Source organism: Bos javanicus, chromosome X, assembly GCF_032452875.1.
Source record: "Bos javanicus breed banteng chromosome X, ARS-OSU_banteng_1.0, whole genome shotgun sequence".
Classification (NCBI taxonomy): domain Eukaryota; kingdom Metazoa; phylum Chordata; class Mammalia; order Artiodactyla; family Bovidae; genus Bos; species Bos javanicus.
The window spans coordinates 121,408,730-121,424,736 of NC_083897.1; the positions used below are offsets into that span (position 1 = coordinate 121,408,730).

General features: G+C 41.0%; 1 protein-coding gene and 1 non-coding gene across 2 annotated transcripts; one reads left to right on the plus strand and one right to left on the minus strand.

Moving 5' to 3' along the window:
* The first annotated feature begins 5,797 nt into the window (after nucleotides 1-5,797).
* LOC133243588 (U8 small nucleolar RNA) lies at nucleotides 5,798-5,920 on the plus strand. Its single transcript, XR_009735139.1, has one exon. It is a non-coding gene; the product is annotated as a U8 small nucleolar RNA (small nucleolar RNA).
* A 5,318-nt stretch (nucleotides 5,921-11,238) lies between these two features.
* Nucleotides 11,239-13,604, minus strand: LOC133241966 (melanoma-associated antigen B18-like). Its single transcript, XM_061407805.1, has 2 exons — nucleotides 11,914-13,604; nucleotides 11,239-11,791 (listed from the first exon to the last, which is right to left on the minus strand). The coding sequence occupies exon 1, from the start codon at nucleotides 12,945-12,947 to the stop codon at nucleotides 11,925-11,927; it is 1,023 nt and encodes a 340-aa protein (XP_061263789.1). The 5' UTR covers nucleotides 12,948-13,604; the 3' UTR covers nucleotides 11,239-11,791; nucleotides 11,914-11,924.
* Nucleotides 13,605-16,007: the final 2,403 nt, after the last annotated feature.

The following is a 16,007-nucleotide window of genomic DNA, read 5'->3' on the forward strand; positions in this document are numbered from 1 at the left end:
TAATGTCATCATAGAGGTGACATCTCATCACCTTTGTCATAATATATTAATTAGAAGCAAGTCAGAGGCCCCACCCTAAACCAATATACAAAGGCATGATCACCAGGAATTGGTGATCAGGGGGGTCACATGAGGTTCTGTCTGCCACAGTTTACTCTCCAGGCTTCAATATTTCCTGCCCCTACCTTATACAAAATTCATTCACCCTCTCTCAAGATCCCTCAGAGTTTTGCCTCATTACACAATTGACTTAAAATCCAAGTCTCATCATCTAAACCAGGTCCAACTGCAGATGATGAGACTCTTGGGTGGAAGTTCATTAAGCATACCACTTGGGCAGAATGAATCTCCGAAGGCAATGGCACCCCACTCCAGTATTCCTGCCTGGAAAATCCCAAGGATGGAGGAGCCTGGTAGGCTGCAATCCGTGGGGTCGCTGAGGGTCGGACATGACTGAGCGACTTCACTTTCACTTTTCACTTGGAGAAGGAAATGGCAAGCGACTCCAGTGTTCTTGCCTGGAGAATCCCAGGGACAGGGGAGCCTGGTGGGCTGCCGTCTATGGGGTCACACAGAGTCGGACACGACTGAAGTGACTTAGCAGTAGCAGTAAGATAAAGAGACAAGACATCTGTTCTAACAAATCCAATGTACAATGGAGATATAGCAGTAGGAATCTATAGACATTCTTGTTTAGAAACAAGCAAATGGGAAGTATAAGAGTCACTGGGCAACAGCAATGGACAAATGTTTCAGTTTCCTGATTTGATTTCAAAGCCTGGGAAAAACTCTGGTTATCACCTCAGTCTTGTGAGTTCTCCTTTCTACCCTCTGAGTCATCCTTCCTTTTTTATGGAAGATAGCATGAGTTTGTGGAGAAGGCAATGGCACCCCACTCCAGTACTCTTGCCTGGAAAATCCCATGGACGGAGGAGCCAGGAAGACTGCAGTCCGTGGAATCGCTAAGAGATGGACACGACTGAGTGACTTCACTTTCACTTTTCACTTTCAAGCATTGGAGAAGGAAATGGCAACCCACTCCAGTGTTCTTGCCTGGAGAATCCCAGGGACGGGGGAGCCTGGTGGGCTGCCGTCTATGGGGTCGCACAGAGTCGGACACGACTGAAGTGACTTAGCAGCAGCAGCAGCAGCATGAGTTTGTGGTTGAGAATGTAAAATAGCTACTTTGTAAACTGTGATCAAATGCGCTGGAACTAGTAACACCTACCTTGTCTCTCCCAGTGGAGAGTTTCTTTCTAATTTATCAAGGATTCAAGGGTAACTGCTAAGGGCCATTTTATACTTTAGGCTTTAGTCTCTCAACTTTGAGACATACCATTTGAGGGTCCCCCATAGCCTTACCTCATTCACCTTATAGATAAGCTTAAAACTTACTTTACACTGAAAAGCTGCAGTTTCCCAAATGTCCAAATTGATTTGCCTCAGGGCTTTTACACCTACCTGCTCTTACTTGGGCTCCTATCCCTTTAGTCCTTTTAAATTGCACTAATGTGATACATTTTAACTTCTAATTGCTCCTAGACACACAATCGGTAACATCCCCAAGAATATCAAGGTGTCTTCCACAGAGCATTTGGTCTGTTAATATTTAGAGAATTAATGAGCCAATGAAGTGCTATCTAATTTGTTTTAATTTCTCCTACTTTCTTTGATTAAGTAATTCATGTATACATCTTTTAATTTTACAAAATGATGGACTGAAAGTATTAGGAAGGCCATGAGTCACCGTCTTTCACATTACCTATTTCTTAAGCCCAACAATTTTACTACTAATTTTTTTATATTTCCAAAGAAACAGCTACTCAATCGCATAATATTCTGCTTTATATCACAAAATAAGATAAAAATTTCCCAATTTGTTTTCCAAAATACATAGTTCCTATGCTCTTAAACCTGATACACAGAGTTAAGTATGTAACCAAAGATTTGATTAGTAAACTTATATTCTGAAGCTATTTAAATCTCCTGTTAAAAGACACATTTAGGAATTAATTAGAAAGAAGAAAGAAATTTAAAAAGAATGAAAATTTTATTTTATAAAAAGAAGGAAGAAGGAAGGAAGGGAAATCTCCAAGGTATCACATAAAACAGGAAGACAAAATGATAAACGTTGTTTCTTCTAGCCCAGCACCAATTCTCCATTAGTTGAAACATTAACTGCTCTCTTCAACAACAAATTAAAGAAACCAGCGCAGACTCATTGTGGGTAGGAGAAGAAACTGGACATGACCCTGGAACATGTGCTGTCTGTGTCAGTAGTGCTTACCCTCATTACAACTTGGTCAGGTTCTCTTTTCCTCATTTCTAAAAGCTTCCTCATATTGGTGTGGGAAGGAACTGTGGATAGTGTAAGTGACCTTGCCAAACCTCCAGGATGTTCATCTTGCTGGTTTCTGAATGGGCCCTTGGACCCCATAGGAATTCATACTATGGAGGATCACTGTTGGCACCTGCTGGCACTCCAGTTACTTTTCCTGCATAAATCTTGAGTGATAGGCTTTCTGGGCTCCTAACGATGAAGTGTTTTCTCCGTCTCACCCTCATTATATTCAAGAATTCCTTGATCTCCTCCTTAGTAGGGCAGTTACCTTTCATGAAAGGAGACTCATCAGAAGACTCTCTTGGGAAGCCCCTGCCACCATTTAGACTCCCAACGTTAGTGACATCCAGTTTGCTGACAAGGCCATGAAGTGCTTGATAGATTCTACTTCTTTCAACCTAAGGTAAAAGAGCAGCTCCATGTATTCAGAGGCTTTTCAGAAGATCATGAGGATGTGGTCCCTTTATTCTTTATTGACTTTTTTCAGTGTATTTGCCTTTGTAATGGGCATTCATTTTATAATTGAGCAAAAGGAACTATACAAACAAAGTCACCTTCTGGGTTAAGTCTCTGCATGGGTGCTCACACAGAAACAACTACCAATTGTGTGTATTTGTTAGTATAAGTGTTGTTATTGTTGTTCAGTCACTAAGTCATGTACAACTCTTTACCACCCCATAGACTGCAGCACGCTAGGCTTCCCAGTCCTTCCCTTCTCCCAGAGTTTGCTCAAACTCACGTCCACTGAGTCAGTGATACCATCCAACCGTCTCATCCTCTACCACCCCCTTCTGCTCTTGCCCCTAGTCTTTCCTAGCATCAAGTATTGGAGCTTCAGCTTTTTTGTATAGTATGAGTATGACTATATAGGAATGTATATGTGTGTGTATGTATATATGCCTATATATTCCAACCAGAATGCTATGAGATTAGAAATCAACTACAAGGAAAAAAGCTAAAAAAAAAAAAAACCCACAAGCACATGGAGGCTAAACAATATTTTGCTAAATAACCAATAGATCACTGAAGAAATCAAAGAAGAAATAAAAAATTACCTAGAGACAAATTAAAATGAAAACATGATGATCCAAAACCTATGGAACATAGAAGTTCTGAGAGGGAAGTTTATAGCAATACAATCTTACCTCAGGAAACAATAAAAATCTCAAACAGCCTAACCTTATACCTAAAACAACTAGAGAAGAACAAACAAAATCTAAAGTTAGTAGAAGGAAATAAATCATAAAGATCAGAGCAGAAATAAATGATATAGGATGAAGAAAACAATAGAAAAGATCAATGAACCTATAAGCTGATTCTTCTAAAATATAAACAAAATTGATAACTTTCAGCCAGACTCATGAACAAAAAACAAGGGAGAGGACTCAAATTAATAAAATTAGAAGTGAAAGAGGAGAAATTAAAACGGAAACCACAGAAATACAAAGGAACCTAAGAGACTACTATAAGCAACTGTATGCCAATAAAACGGAAAACTTAGAAGAAATAGACAATTTCTTAGAAATGTACAGTCTCCCAAGAAAGAAGCAGGAAATACGAACAGACCAATCATAAGTACTAACATTGAAACTGTGATTTAAAAAATTCTAACAGACAATAGCCCACATGCAGATGACTTCCCAGGCAAATTCTATCAAACATTTAGGGAAATGTTAACACCTATCCATCTGAAACTATTCCAAAAAATTGCAGAGGAAGGAACACTCCCAAACTTATCCTGTGAGGCCACTATCACATGGATATCAAAACCAGCCAAAGATACCAAAAAAAAAAAAAAAAAAGAAAACAACCCCACAAACAAACAGTTATTTGGATACATGGGAATACTGTAACATAATTACAATTAGGTTTATAATTTTGCTTTGATAGGTGAAAAAATAACATTATTTTTTCATGTTTAACATATTCCTATGTTTATTATTCATTTGGATTTATGTTTACTGTTTACTGTTCATGATTTTTGCCAATATTTGGTGTATTAGGATTTTAATGAAATTTTTATGTATAAAAATTAAAATCTGTTCTGAACATTTAAAGTAAATAAATGTCACAGTTGTTAAATCAAGAAATAGGTATAACTATTTTACACAGTTATTGAGAAGAAATAGAACTGAAAAGAATTGGGAAAAAAAAGAATTCAGGAACCATGTGGGACAGTCTGAGTTGGAGATGTCATCTAGATTATTTTTTCCAGACATGTTCACACTCAGCTCTTTATATGCAGTCATTATGGTAATTAGCCTCAGGAGATCTCCCGCCAGTTTCTCTTTCTCTGCAGTTTTAGGTCCTCTTTCACTACTTACTGGTATTTGTGTTCTGTCTCAACTGTCACCACTTCCCGAGCCTTCCCACTCATTCTGCCCCAAATTCAGTGGAGGAGGGCCTGTACACAGGGTGAAAATACCAGTCTCCAGCAGCCATTAGCACAGCTCCCAGCCAGGAACACTAGCAAGGATGCAGTGAACCACCAGAATAGCCAAGAGATATAGCGCTCTCCCAGCATCTAGAATCACTGGGTGACACAGAAAAGCTCCCTATACTCTGCCTGATGGTAGGCACAGAGAATTCAAAGGCATGTGAGATGTTTGGCATGCCTCTCTATGCCTTTCATCTAGTAGATATGCCCAGAGACTTCTCAACTTCCAGCTGCTGGTGGTAATTCAGAGATTTCCCAAGTTGATTAACAGAAGTGATCTTTAACCCTCTGCCCAGATTTTCTACCTTCTCCCCTTATAGTCCCTTCTCTCCCTTCTGCTAAACTCTAAATCTAGAATGCTGCCTGCCAGCCTGCCATGGGCTCTCTGGATGAGGTTTTTCATGTGGCCTCTCATGACCTCTGGCAATTTTTCTGATCACACATCTTCACTACCTAAGGGCGTCCTGCCCAGTTCTCTTGCCCAGCAACTGATCGTTCTCATTGAGTTCTTGCATTTCAAAGTAAAGGAGGAATGTCTTGTTGATATTTCAGAATGTAAAGTACGCCTAGGAGAATCCTGGCATTCAAGACATTAATGCTGAAGTCCAGCTCCATATGGGTGAGAGTTTAATTTTATACTCAACCTATTTGAAAATAAGGAACTAAAATAACAATGAGACAGTAACTTTCATCCCAAAATTTGGCCAAAATTTAAAAGACTAATGAAATAAAATGTCTGTGAGAATGTAAAGCATTCACACACATGAATCTGAGAGACTATAAATTGGTATGGCATTTTTGGAACAGAAGTTCAGCAATATTTGTAAAAATTTTAAGTCTTCACACTCTTCCCAGTTTAATCAAGTTTGCATGTTACTATGTTTTTCCTGAGAGAAAGTATGCATATCTGTCTAAGATTTCATATTCAAAGATACTGATTTCAGTCCTATTACTCATAGCAACAAATCTCAAACAGTTTTTAATGTCCATCAGGAGGAAAACGGTTAATTATCACACAAACAGAAGTAAGATAATCCTTACCTGTCTTTTTCTTGGAATGAAGGTTGGAACATGATGACTGGTGTGCAATTAACATCTGTGCATAATGAATACTTGTAACACCTTGATTGCTCCTATCATATTCTTCCTGATGATCTTCCCTTCAAATGGCCAAAAGGTATGAAAAGATGTTCAATATCACTAATTATCAAGAAAATGAAAGTCAAAGCCACAATGAGATAATACTTCACACCAGTTAGGATGGTTATACTTTTTAAAAAGGATAATTAAGTGTTAGCTAGGATGTTGAGAAATTGAGCTTTTGTGTATTGTTTCTGCACTGCGTGCTTGCATAGTCATGTCCAACTCTTGGGACCCCATGGACTGTAGCCCGCCAGGCTTCTCTGTTCATGGGGTTTCCCAGGCAAGAATACTGGAGTAGGTTGCCATTTCCTCATTCAGGGTTTCTTTCCTCACCCAGGGATCGAACCCACATCTCCTATGTCTCCTGCATTGCAAGAGGATTCTTTACCTGCTGAGCCATCAGGGAAGCCCTGTATACTATTGTTGGACATGTAAAATGGTGCAGCCACTATAGAAAACAGTATGAAAGTTTCTTTAAAAAGTTAAATGTAGAACTACCATATAATTCAGCAATCTCATTTCTAGATATGTATTCAAAAGAATGGAAATCAAGATCTTGAAAAGATGTCTGCATTCATGTTCCTTGTAGCACTCTTCAGCGAAGATATGTAAACAACCCAAATGTCCATCAAAGGTAAATGAAGAAAGAAAATGTGATTCATACACATACATACACTCACATACACAATGGAATATTATTCAGTCTTAAAAGAGGAAATCCTGCCATTTGCAACAATATGATGGACTTGAAGGACATTATGCTAAGTGAAATAAGCCAATCACAGAAGGACAAATACTTCATGGTTCTGCTTAAGGGAGGTACCTAAAATTATCAAACTCATAGAAGCAGAGAATTAAGTGTAGTTACTAGGGGCTGGGGTGAGTGGAAAATGAGGAGTTGCTTAATGGGCTTCCCTAGTGGCTCAGACAGTAAAGAATCTGCCTGCAATGCAGGAGACACAGGTTTGATCCCTGGGTCAGGAAGATCCCTTGGAGAAGCGAATGGCAACCCACTCCAGTATTCTTGCCTGGGAAATCCCATGGACAGAGGAACCTGGCAGGCTATAGCAAAAAGTCAGACATGACTAAGTGACTAACACTTTCACTTTTTTTTTCTTTCAATTGTTATACTGGTTCAGATACACAAAATGAATTAGTTCTAGAGATCTGCTGTACAACATAGTACCCACAGGTAACAATACTGAAAAAGTTTGAAAGAGCATAGATCTCATGTCAGGTGTTTTCACTCTGAAAGAAAAAAACAAAGGGACATGAGGACACTTTTGGAGGAGATGGATATGTCTGTTACAATGACTGTGGTGATGATTTCACAGGTGTATGTGCTGTGCTGTGCTTAGTCTCTCAGTTATGTCCGACTCTTTGCAACCCCATAGACTATAGCCTTCCAGGCTCCTCTGTCAATGGGGATTCTCCAGGCAAGAATACTGGAGTGGGTTGCCAAGTCCTCCTCCAGGAGATCTACCCAATCCAGGGATTGAACCCAGAACTCCCTCATTGCAGGCGGATTCTTTACCATCTCTGCCACCAGGGAAGCCCAAGAATACTGGAGTGGTTAGCCTATCCCTTCTCCAGGGGATCTTCCTGCCCCAGGAATTGAACTGGGTCTCCTGCATTGCAGGTGGATTCTTTACCAGCTGAGCTACCAGGGAAACCCTCACAGGGGTATGCAAATGTCCAAACTCATCCAATTGTACATTTTAAAATTGCAGTTTTTTATTAACTATATCTCAGTAAAGATTTGTTTTTTTTTTTTTTTAAAGAAAAATAACCCTAGAGAGTAGTTAAAAGAGTATGGTGGATCTATGTGTGCTGTCATGGAAATATCCTGCATTCATTTTGTTAAGTGACAGGGTCAAGAAGCAGAACAATATGTACGTTGTTGATCATGTATGCTAAATTCAACATATATTTCTAAAATTGATTAATTTTTGGCTGCACTGGGTCTTTGTTGCTGTGTGTGGGCTTTCTCTCATTGCAGTGAGTGGGGGCTACTCTTCAGTTGTGGTGCTCAGGCTTCTCATTGTGGTGGCTTCTTTTGTTGCAGAGCACAGACTCCAGGTGCATGGGCTCCGTAGTTGCAGCTCACAGGCTCTAGAGCGTGGGCTAAGTAGTTGTGGTGCATGGGCTTAGTTGCTCTGCGGTATGTGGGATTTTCCTGGAAGATTCCTGGGATGGAACCCATGTCTCCTGCATTGGCAGGCGGACTCTCATCCACTATATTACCAGAGTCCTCAGTATATTTTTATAGTGCATCTACATATGAGAAAGCCTCAGATTAGCTTTAAAGTGACACACATCAGGTTGTTGGGCTTCCCTTGTGGCTTAGCTGGTAAAGAATCCACCTGCAATGTGGGAGGCCTGGGTTCGATACCTGGGTTGGGAAGATCCCCTGGAGAAGGGAAAGGCTACCCACTCCAGTATTCTGGCCTGGAGAATTCCATGGGCTCTATAGTCCATGGGGTCGCAAAGAGTCAGACATGACTGAGCAACTTTCACTTTCACTTTTCATTTTCACGTTGTTAATTGTGGTTGCCTCTGAGGAGGGGGCTGGATTTTGAGGGAAGGGGGAAACTGTAATATATTTGTATTGTTAGAATTTTTGAAAGAAAAATACATGTACTATTTATTACCTTTGTAATTATAATATTTAAATACATCTGACTACCAAAATAGTAGGTATGCATTAATCCGATAAAGTAACTGATGCAACAGACAAAACCTGTGGACCTACAATGGCTTAAAGCAACAGTTTATTCCTATACATATGAAGTCCAATGTGGGTAGACAGGGGCCTCCACTGTCATACAACCCAGGGATCAGCTCCCATCAGTGCTTCCACTTCTCAACGAGCAGTCTCCACGTTTGCTGCTGAATGGAACAGAAAGCCTGGAGGTGGCGTACTTGCTTTCAAATACCTTGGCCCGGGGGGGTGACAAACAATGTTTCTGTTCATATTTCAGTGTCTCTGTAGTCACATGGGTCTTCCCAAGTACAAGTGGATTGGAACGAACGTGTAGAACACATTTATAGGTGACATTAGGCACAAAGGAAAACTAGGATTTTTCTCTGGGGCATGAACTGAGATAAGAGGTGTATGAAAGATGGTGAATTCTTTTGATCTTTATTGTTCAAAGGCAGAATGTTTGCCAAGAAATCATTTTCCTCTCCTAGAAGGACTGTGGTTCTGAGGAATTCAGCCTCAGTAGATGTTCACTTGAGAGTGATTTCCATGGTCTTTTCTCATCCTCAACTTATAAGGGAGGCTTTTGTAAGCTCACTCACTGGTGTATGTATTCAGTGTTAGTGTTAGTCAGTGGTGTCTGACTCTTTGTGACCCCATGGACTGTAGCCCACCAGGCTCCTCTGTCCATAGAATTCTCCAGGCAAGAATACTGGAGTGGTGGCCAGTATCAAATAACACATCCCTGCAGAATCCTACCAACAATATTTGGGTCACTTACAAAAATCCCCCATGTGCCTTCAAACTGGTACCAAGAACCAGTATTCTGTAAGAAATAAGATTGTGATCACCAGCTTATTTGAAATACACGTTGATATTTGTGGGCTTGGAGTGGGGCTGTGGTAACCAGGTATCTAGACTTCATAATCAGGGTTCCACTGGCAGGGATGGGACCTTCATGTACAGAGAGTTGGAATGCTCTAATCAAGGGAGGGCAGGTGACTCTGGACTGCTTGTGTCACAGGAAGCTTGATGCAGCTCGAGGTCACAGTAGAGAGCTCGTCAGCATATGAAGTTTTATCTGGGCAAGAGGGCACACTGGGGAAGACCTGGGGGGAACAAGCTATAATGCAGGGAAGTGCTGGAACAGGACTTATGCCCGTATGTGAGCAGAGTCAGCTACCACAGATCCCTGGGGCTAGTTAGTGACAAGAGGATTCTCAGCAAATGAAACCCACAGACAAGCCCCAAACTGTGCTTCATTCTCATATTCACCTTCCTTCATCAGGATTGCTTTTTGTACTTTGATTAGAGCATCTTATTTTTTAATCGTATGTGATATATCTTGTAGTAGTGAGAATAACAGAGAATGAAGAGACAGGTCTGCCTCGGGCTGGAGGAGTGGACAACTGTGGGCTCTAGAAAAATGTGGACCAAGGGTGTAGTCCCAGCTGTTTTCACTTATCAGCTATGTGAGCTTGAGAAAACTACAAGTTCTTCATCTGCAATGTCTGATAAGCCCTACCTTGTAGGACTGTTGGAATATATGCAATGGATATGAAGCACTTGACTGAGTAACATCTTTAATGAATGGCAGGTATATGATTTTTTTTTTTTTTTACTGCAGATGGTACCACCCTCCCCTCTGCAAAGATTTTTGTTATATTAATTTGGATGGTATCACCAAATATGCAGCTTTCCACCTAATGATCCCATAATTCTGCTTAGCAAAAAAAGCAAAATAAATTCCCCCAATTGAGGACTACTTAATTTGTGTGTGTGGCTGTCTATCCCAGTTGGATGCCAACTCCAAGGTCCTAGAATTTGTGTCAAGGACCAACAACTTCCCCTTGGGTGCCTTTCCATCCAAATTACCTGTATTTTTATTCATTTCTTCACCACAAGACATGGAGCCCTCCCTTAGAGTTTGCAAAATTATACCCAAGATAACCTAATTAAAATGCCTTTCTAATGCCTTAGGAGCTGGTTCTCAGCATTCCACCTCAAGGGAGTATCACCTTTATTTCTCAGAAATTCCTTGGAGATGATGTGCATAAAACAGCTAGGTTGTGCTCTGTGTTCAGCTGCACCTGAACAAGAGCACCAGACACCTTCCATTTCTGCCCAGGAGAAGCTTTTCCTCTGGTATATTGATACTAAAGTAACTTACAAGCAGGTTTGCCTTCCAGGGTTTTGTCCTCCAGCACTGAGAAAACACCATTTGTATACCTGGCCTCTGTTCTTCAGTCCCACAGCCTCATCTAGCCTACCACCCAGCTTAACTGAACAGGATAGCCCACTGAGAGACTTATATTTTCCCCAAACCCCAAACTACTATTCCCCAGGAAATTTGCACTCTATTGTTTTCAGCCAAACACCTTCCCCCCTCCCACTTCTCCCAATCCCATATTTGTCCCCTCGCCTCTTTACTCCTTTAAATCTTAAAGAGTATTTCACCATGTTCTGTATATAATTACTGCTCCTTAACTGTACAATTCTAAAGGCAGGGGTGTTTTGTATCCCCCTAGAAATGGTTTCACCATTTCTAACACAATAGTTTTCAAAGAGCAGATGCTCAATTAATATTTGGGGAATGAATGAGACAGACAGCATGAGTTCCAGTTTATAAACATTTTATTTCTCTTATGTTCCTTAACAAGCTAAGCAAAGCCAGGTATGTATCTTTTATTTTTATAGAATAACAGATTAAAATGATTAAGGGAAAGCAAGAACTGTATATTTTTTAAGATTTTACCCCCCTGCATGTTTTCATCCCAGTAATTTTGCTGTTGAATTTTTTCACATGGTCCAAAGTACCATGCCATGTTGTGTTGTTCTAGTTCAATATATACTAAAGGTTTCCCCATTTATGTTGCAAAATAATGAAACTCTTATATCTATTGAGTTAAATCTAACATGCAACCAAAATCACTAGTAAGTTTAGATTCTGAAATGTATATCTTCTTTAAAAGAAAACCTTTGAAATATAACAAAAGGAAAGAAAGGAAGGGAGAGAGAGAGAGAGGAAAAAATAGAAAGAAAAAGAAAAGAGAAAAGATTAAACTCTAAGTTTGCCATATAGAACAGCAACACAAAGATGATATTATAGTTTTCCCTGTGGGCCCACCCTGGTCATCCACAGCTTAGAACGTTACTGCTCTTTTTCAACCTAAAAAAGAAAAAAAAAGAGAAAGGTAAAATTTCAAGTTAGCAATATATACCAGGAACTCCAGGATGGTATACACTTCTCCAGTCCCACCCTGGCCCTCCACTGTTAGAATGCTGACACACCTTTTTGAATTTCACTTAGCCTGGGAGGAGGTGCTGGCTCTGGCTCTGGAGCGGGCACTGGCCAGGGCAGCAGTACGAGCCCTGGCTGCAGCTCTGGCTCGGGCTCTCTCTTCCTCATCTCTCAAAGCCTCTTGATACCAGGATGGGAAGGCAGTGGGGACGGTATCGTGAACCTTGGCTAAAAACTCCAGGACTTTCATTTTGCTTGTTTCAGCATGGGCTCTCGGGCCCCACAGGAACTCATAGCATGGAGGCTCACTGTTGGCCACCTGGCGGTACTCCAGGTACTTGAGCTGCACCAGATCTTCTGTGAGGACCTTCTTGGGATCCCCATAGATGAAGTGCTTCCTTTCAGCATATACGCCCATCATATTCAGCACTTCCCAGATTGCCTCTTCAGGGGCGCAGTTGCCTCTCATGAAGATCACACCAAGCACAATCATCAGGATGCCGGTCTTTGGCATGTGCTCATATTCATTCAGAGCTGAATCATAGGAGAGGTCTAGTTTGTTGACAAGGGTGTAGCAGTGCCTGGTAGGATCTACTTCCTTCAAATCAACACCAAAAGCCAGCTCCATATGATCAGAAGCTCTCTTAAGGATCTCATTGAAATGATTCTTGTACTGTTTGATAACAAACTTCAGCATGTCTGCCTTCTTAATTGGCTCTCTCTTTTGATACTTCTGCAGCAGAAACTGCACCAACAAAACCACTTTCTTATTTAAAATCTCACTGAGTGAGCTCTCAGCGCCCCTGGGGAAGCTTGCGCTTTCCGCCTTTGGGCTATTGATATTTTCAGCTGAGTTGGTGCCTGAACTAGCTGCAGTAGCACCGGTGGCTCCCTCACGTGCCTCAGGAGTGCTGGGTGTCCCAGCAGCAGGCAGATTCTCAGGTCTGTCCCCAAAGACCGGGGAATGGGGCTTTCCTGCTGCTGCTGCCCCAGTGGCCTTAGCAACCTCTAGGCCCTGGGTCTCAGTACGGGCCTGGCGGCGTTTCTCACGGGCACGGAGCTTACTCTTCTGACCCCGAGGCATGATGACTGGTCAGGGACCGCAGGCAATTGCTCAAGCTGCCAAGGTTGATGAAGAGCTCACCCTAGAAGACAGAGGAAAAGAAGGCGTGTATAGCCTCCGTAGGGAGATTCTTCTATCTTGGCTCCAAGAAAACTGCCTTTGTTGATCCCCTTAAGGGTACCGTTTTAGGAACCCACAAGACAGAGGCCAACGGAACTCTGTGGGCCTCCTTTGTTCATCAGGGGCTTGTCACCTTAATTCTAACCCGGAATACTGAACTTGACTCCTGACCAGTCCTTTTACGACTCCCTCTGCTGACTTGAGGCTGCCCCTTCAGACCACGGCTTCCTATCCCACAAATTCTCCTGGTGGAAGTAGGGGGTGTTGGGCCTAACAGTCACTTTTGAGACACTCGGGGGTTGAGGGTCGGGATGGCGCAAGTTAGGATAGGGAGGGGCTCTACGGGACCACCTGAGTTCTAAGATTGTTCACCTGGACACTTGTCCAATCCTGGAACTCGTTCCTCTATAGATACACGACACCACACCTCTCCAACTGAAGCCTCAAGCTCCAAAGCTGCCGCGGCGGAAGGCAGGGAGAGCACTTCCGGTATCGCCCAACTGGGTTTGCCAGCATTGAGGGCGGGGGGGAACCGGTTCTGGAAGGGCCTCCCTGTCTGTCCTGGTAGGTGGAGAAATCGTGCAGAACTCACATGAGGGAGTCTTACCTGACTCATGACAGGGCCTGGGACTTCTTCCTCTGCTGAGCTAAGTCAGCTGGCCACAGACCAGGGTTCTCATTTCCCTCGGATCCCCCAGTAGGAAGTAAGGGGTAGCCTGAGCCTAGCAACCATGTCTAGGGCCTCCCAAGACTGATAGTGGGGGGGGGGGGGTGGCTCTTTGTGGACTTTTATTTTGGAATGGGCTCTCCCCTCAGTCCTCACTCAGTTTCTTACCTTGATGTTTTGCAAGTGAGCTACTAATCTGATAGGGTGCCAGACCAATCAAGCAAGGCATAAATCTGTAAATTTAAGGAGAATTGACTACTGTACAATGCTCTACTCACTATGAGTAAACATAAGATATGTTGCTCTATTTGAGATTTCTTTTACCTAAGTCTGTCAGTAATTTTTTTTACATTTACTTCCATAAACATCATGTGCATTGTTGTTAGTTTTCTTTTGAGGTATCTTTTGGATAGCACTGCTGTTTTAAGATATATTTACCATTATATATCCTAGTTACTTGTTTTGTGATAAGCGTCCTCCTATTGGGACTTCCCTGGGAGTCCAGTGGATAAGACTCCGAGCTCCTAATGCAGGGGCATGGATTCAGTCCCTGCAGGGGATCTAAGATCCACATGCTACGAGGTACAGCCTTTAAAAAAAAAATCTTCCTTTTGATACAGTGATCTGCACCAGCTTTTGAAGTTTCTTATAAATTTGAATCTTTGGCAGCCAATTTCCTTGGGGTTTTTAATTAGAGAATCATATTACCTTTTTTCATTATTCATAACTTTGTTTTGGTATTGCTGTGTATGGCTGTATACTGGTTATGCAGTCCAGTCCAGGTTTGAACAGTAGAGTTGGTATCGTACCTCCATGCCCTCTTCTGGACTTTACTGGAAATGTTTCTAAAAGTTTCACACTTATATATGTTTGCTATTGATTTAACAATATGGAAATTGCATTCTAATGTAAGTTTTCTAAAAGTTATTACCATGAACTGGTGTTGAACTTTTATCAAAGGTTTTTTCTTTACTCCTACACTTGATCAAATGCTTTCTCTTTTCTGTCTGATAATATAGTGAATTCCAATACGCTTTGTTGGCAAAGCCATTCCAGAGGTGACACTGAAATTCTGTTTGGAGATCCATACCGTCTGTAGTTTCCATTGTGGTGATGTTGTCAATCATTGAGGATCATCACTGTCATCCATTAATCCACTAGAAGCTGCTGAGTTGTAATTCTCTAATTCTATCATTCTTTCTCAAGACTATTACCTGAAATATATGTATAGGTAGAACCCTCTGTTATCCTCTCTCTTTTTTTTTTGAGGTGAGCCTTCAATAGCCCTATTTTACTGCCTAGACAGACTGATAAAGAAAGCTAAATCTCTCTGTCTAATCAATATCAGAACACTCTTTAGCCCAAAATTGTTTTGTTTTTTATAATTTTAAATAGCAAAAAAATCTTGCTTGAGAACTAAACCAGTTAATAACTGGTTGAATAATTCATCTGCTATTAATTACTATTAACAAGCAGCATTGGGGTAATCAGTGTTTAGGCCCTAGAGTTTGTTACATGATATAGTATTTGTGCTTACAAATAGTTATGATTTTGGAAGACATAGAAAATATTCCTATGATTTATTCAAAGTCAGCATTCTTTGAAGGGGTATAATTTCTCTATTCTTTCTATATAGCTATACAATCATTATGCTAGTTGAGTTTTATTATTTTCTTTATAAATTCTAACATGGATTATGGCAAGTATTGTAAGTGTTATTACTACTTTAGTTTATACACATTTAGACATAAAAACAAATTGTGGCACTCTGTCCTCTGGGTTCACAATTTATTTAATATAGGCCTGTCCTAATGAACTTCATATTAGAACTCCATTAATGTGGTCAGTGCAAACTTATCTGCTTTTTTGAATTAATATGCTCTCTCAATTTATTAAAAATAATTTTTCCAACTTCTCAATTCACTCGTTAGTAATTTAAATATTTAGATTTTTTAATGAATATTTACTTCTTGAGTAGGTGACATTTTTGGTTGTTTCTAAGGTAATAAGTCTGGAAATATAGAATGTTCTGGAGCAAAGAGACTCAAACTGTGAGTAAGGAGTCTTAAGTAAGAAACAAACTGTTAGAACTATTTTAGAGTTCTTTACTTTTTATAACCTCCCTCTCCCTCTGTGCTTCTGCCCATGCTGCTTCTCCCTGAATGGTATAATAATGCCTTCTCAAGCACAAGGCATTTAGAGTGATTCTGCCCCTGATAACAAGTGCAGCCTTTCAGTAGTTGAGGACTTTGTTCACCTTTACTTTCTGTTTCAGTTCAGTTTGAACAAATTGT

Bases quoted from the DNA above. Each gene is read 5' to 3' on its own strand.
- LOC133241966 (XM_061407805.1), bottom strand. From the start codon at position 12,947: ATGCCTCGGGGTCAGAAGAGTAAGCTCCGTGCCCGTGAGAAACGCCGC.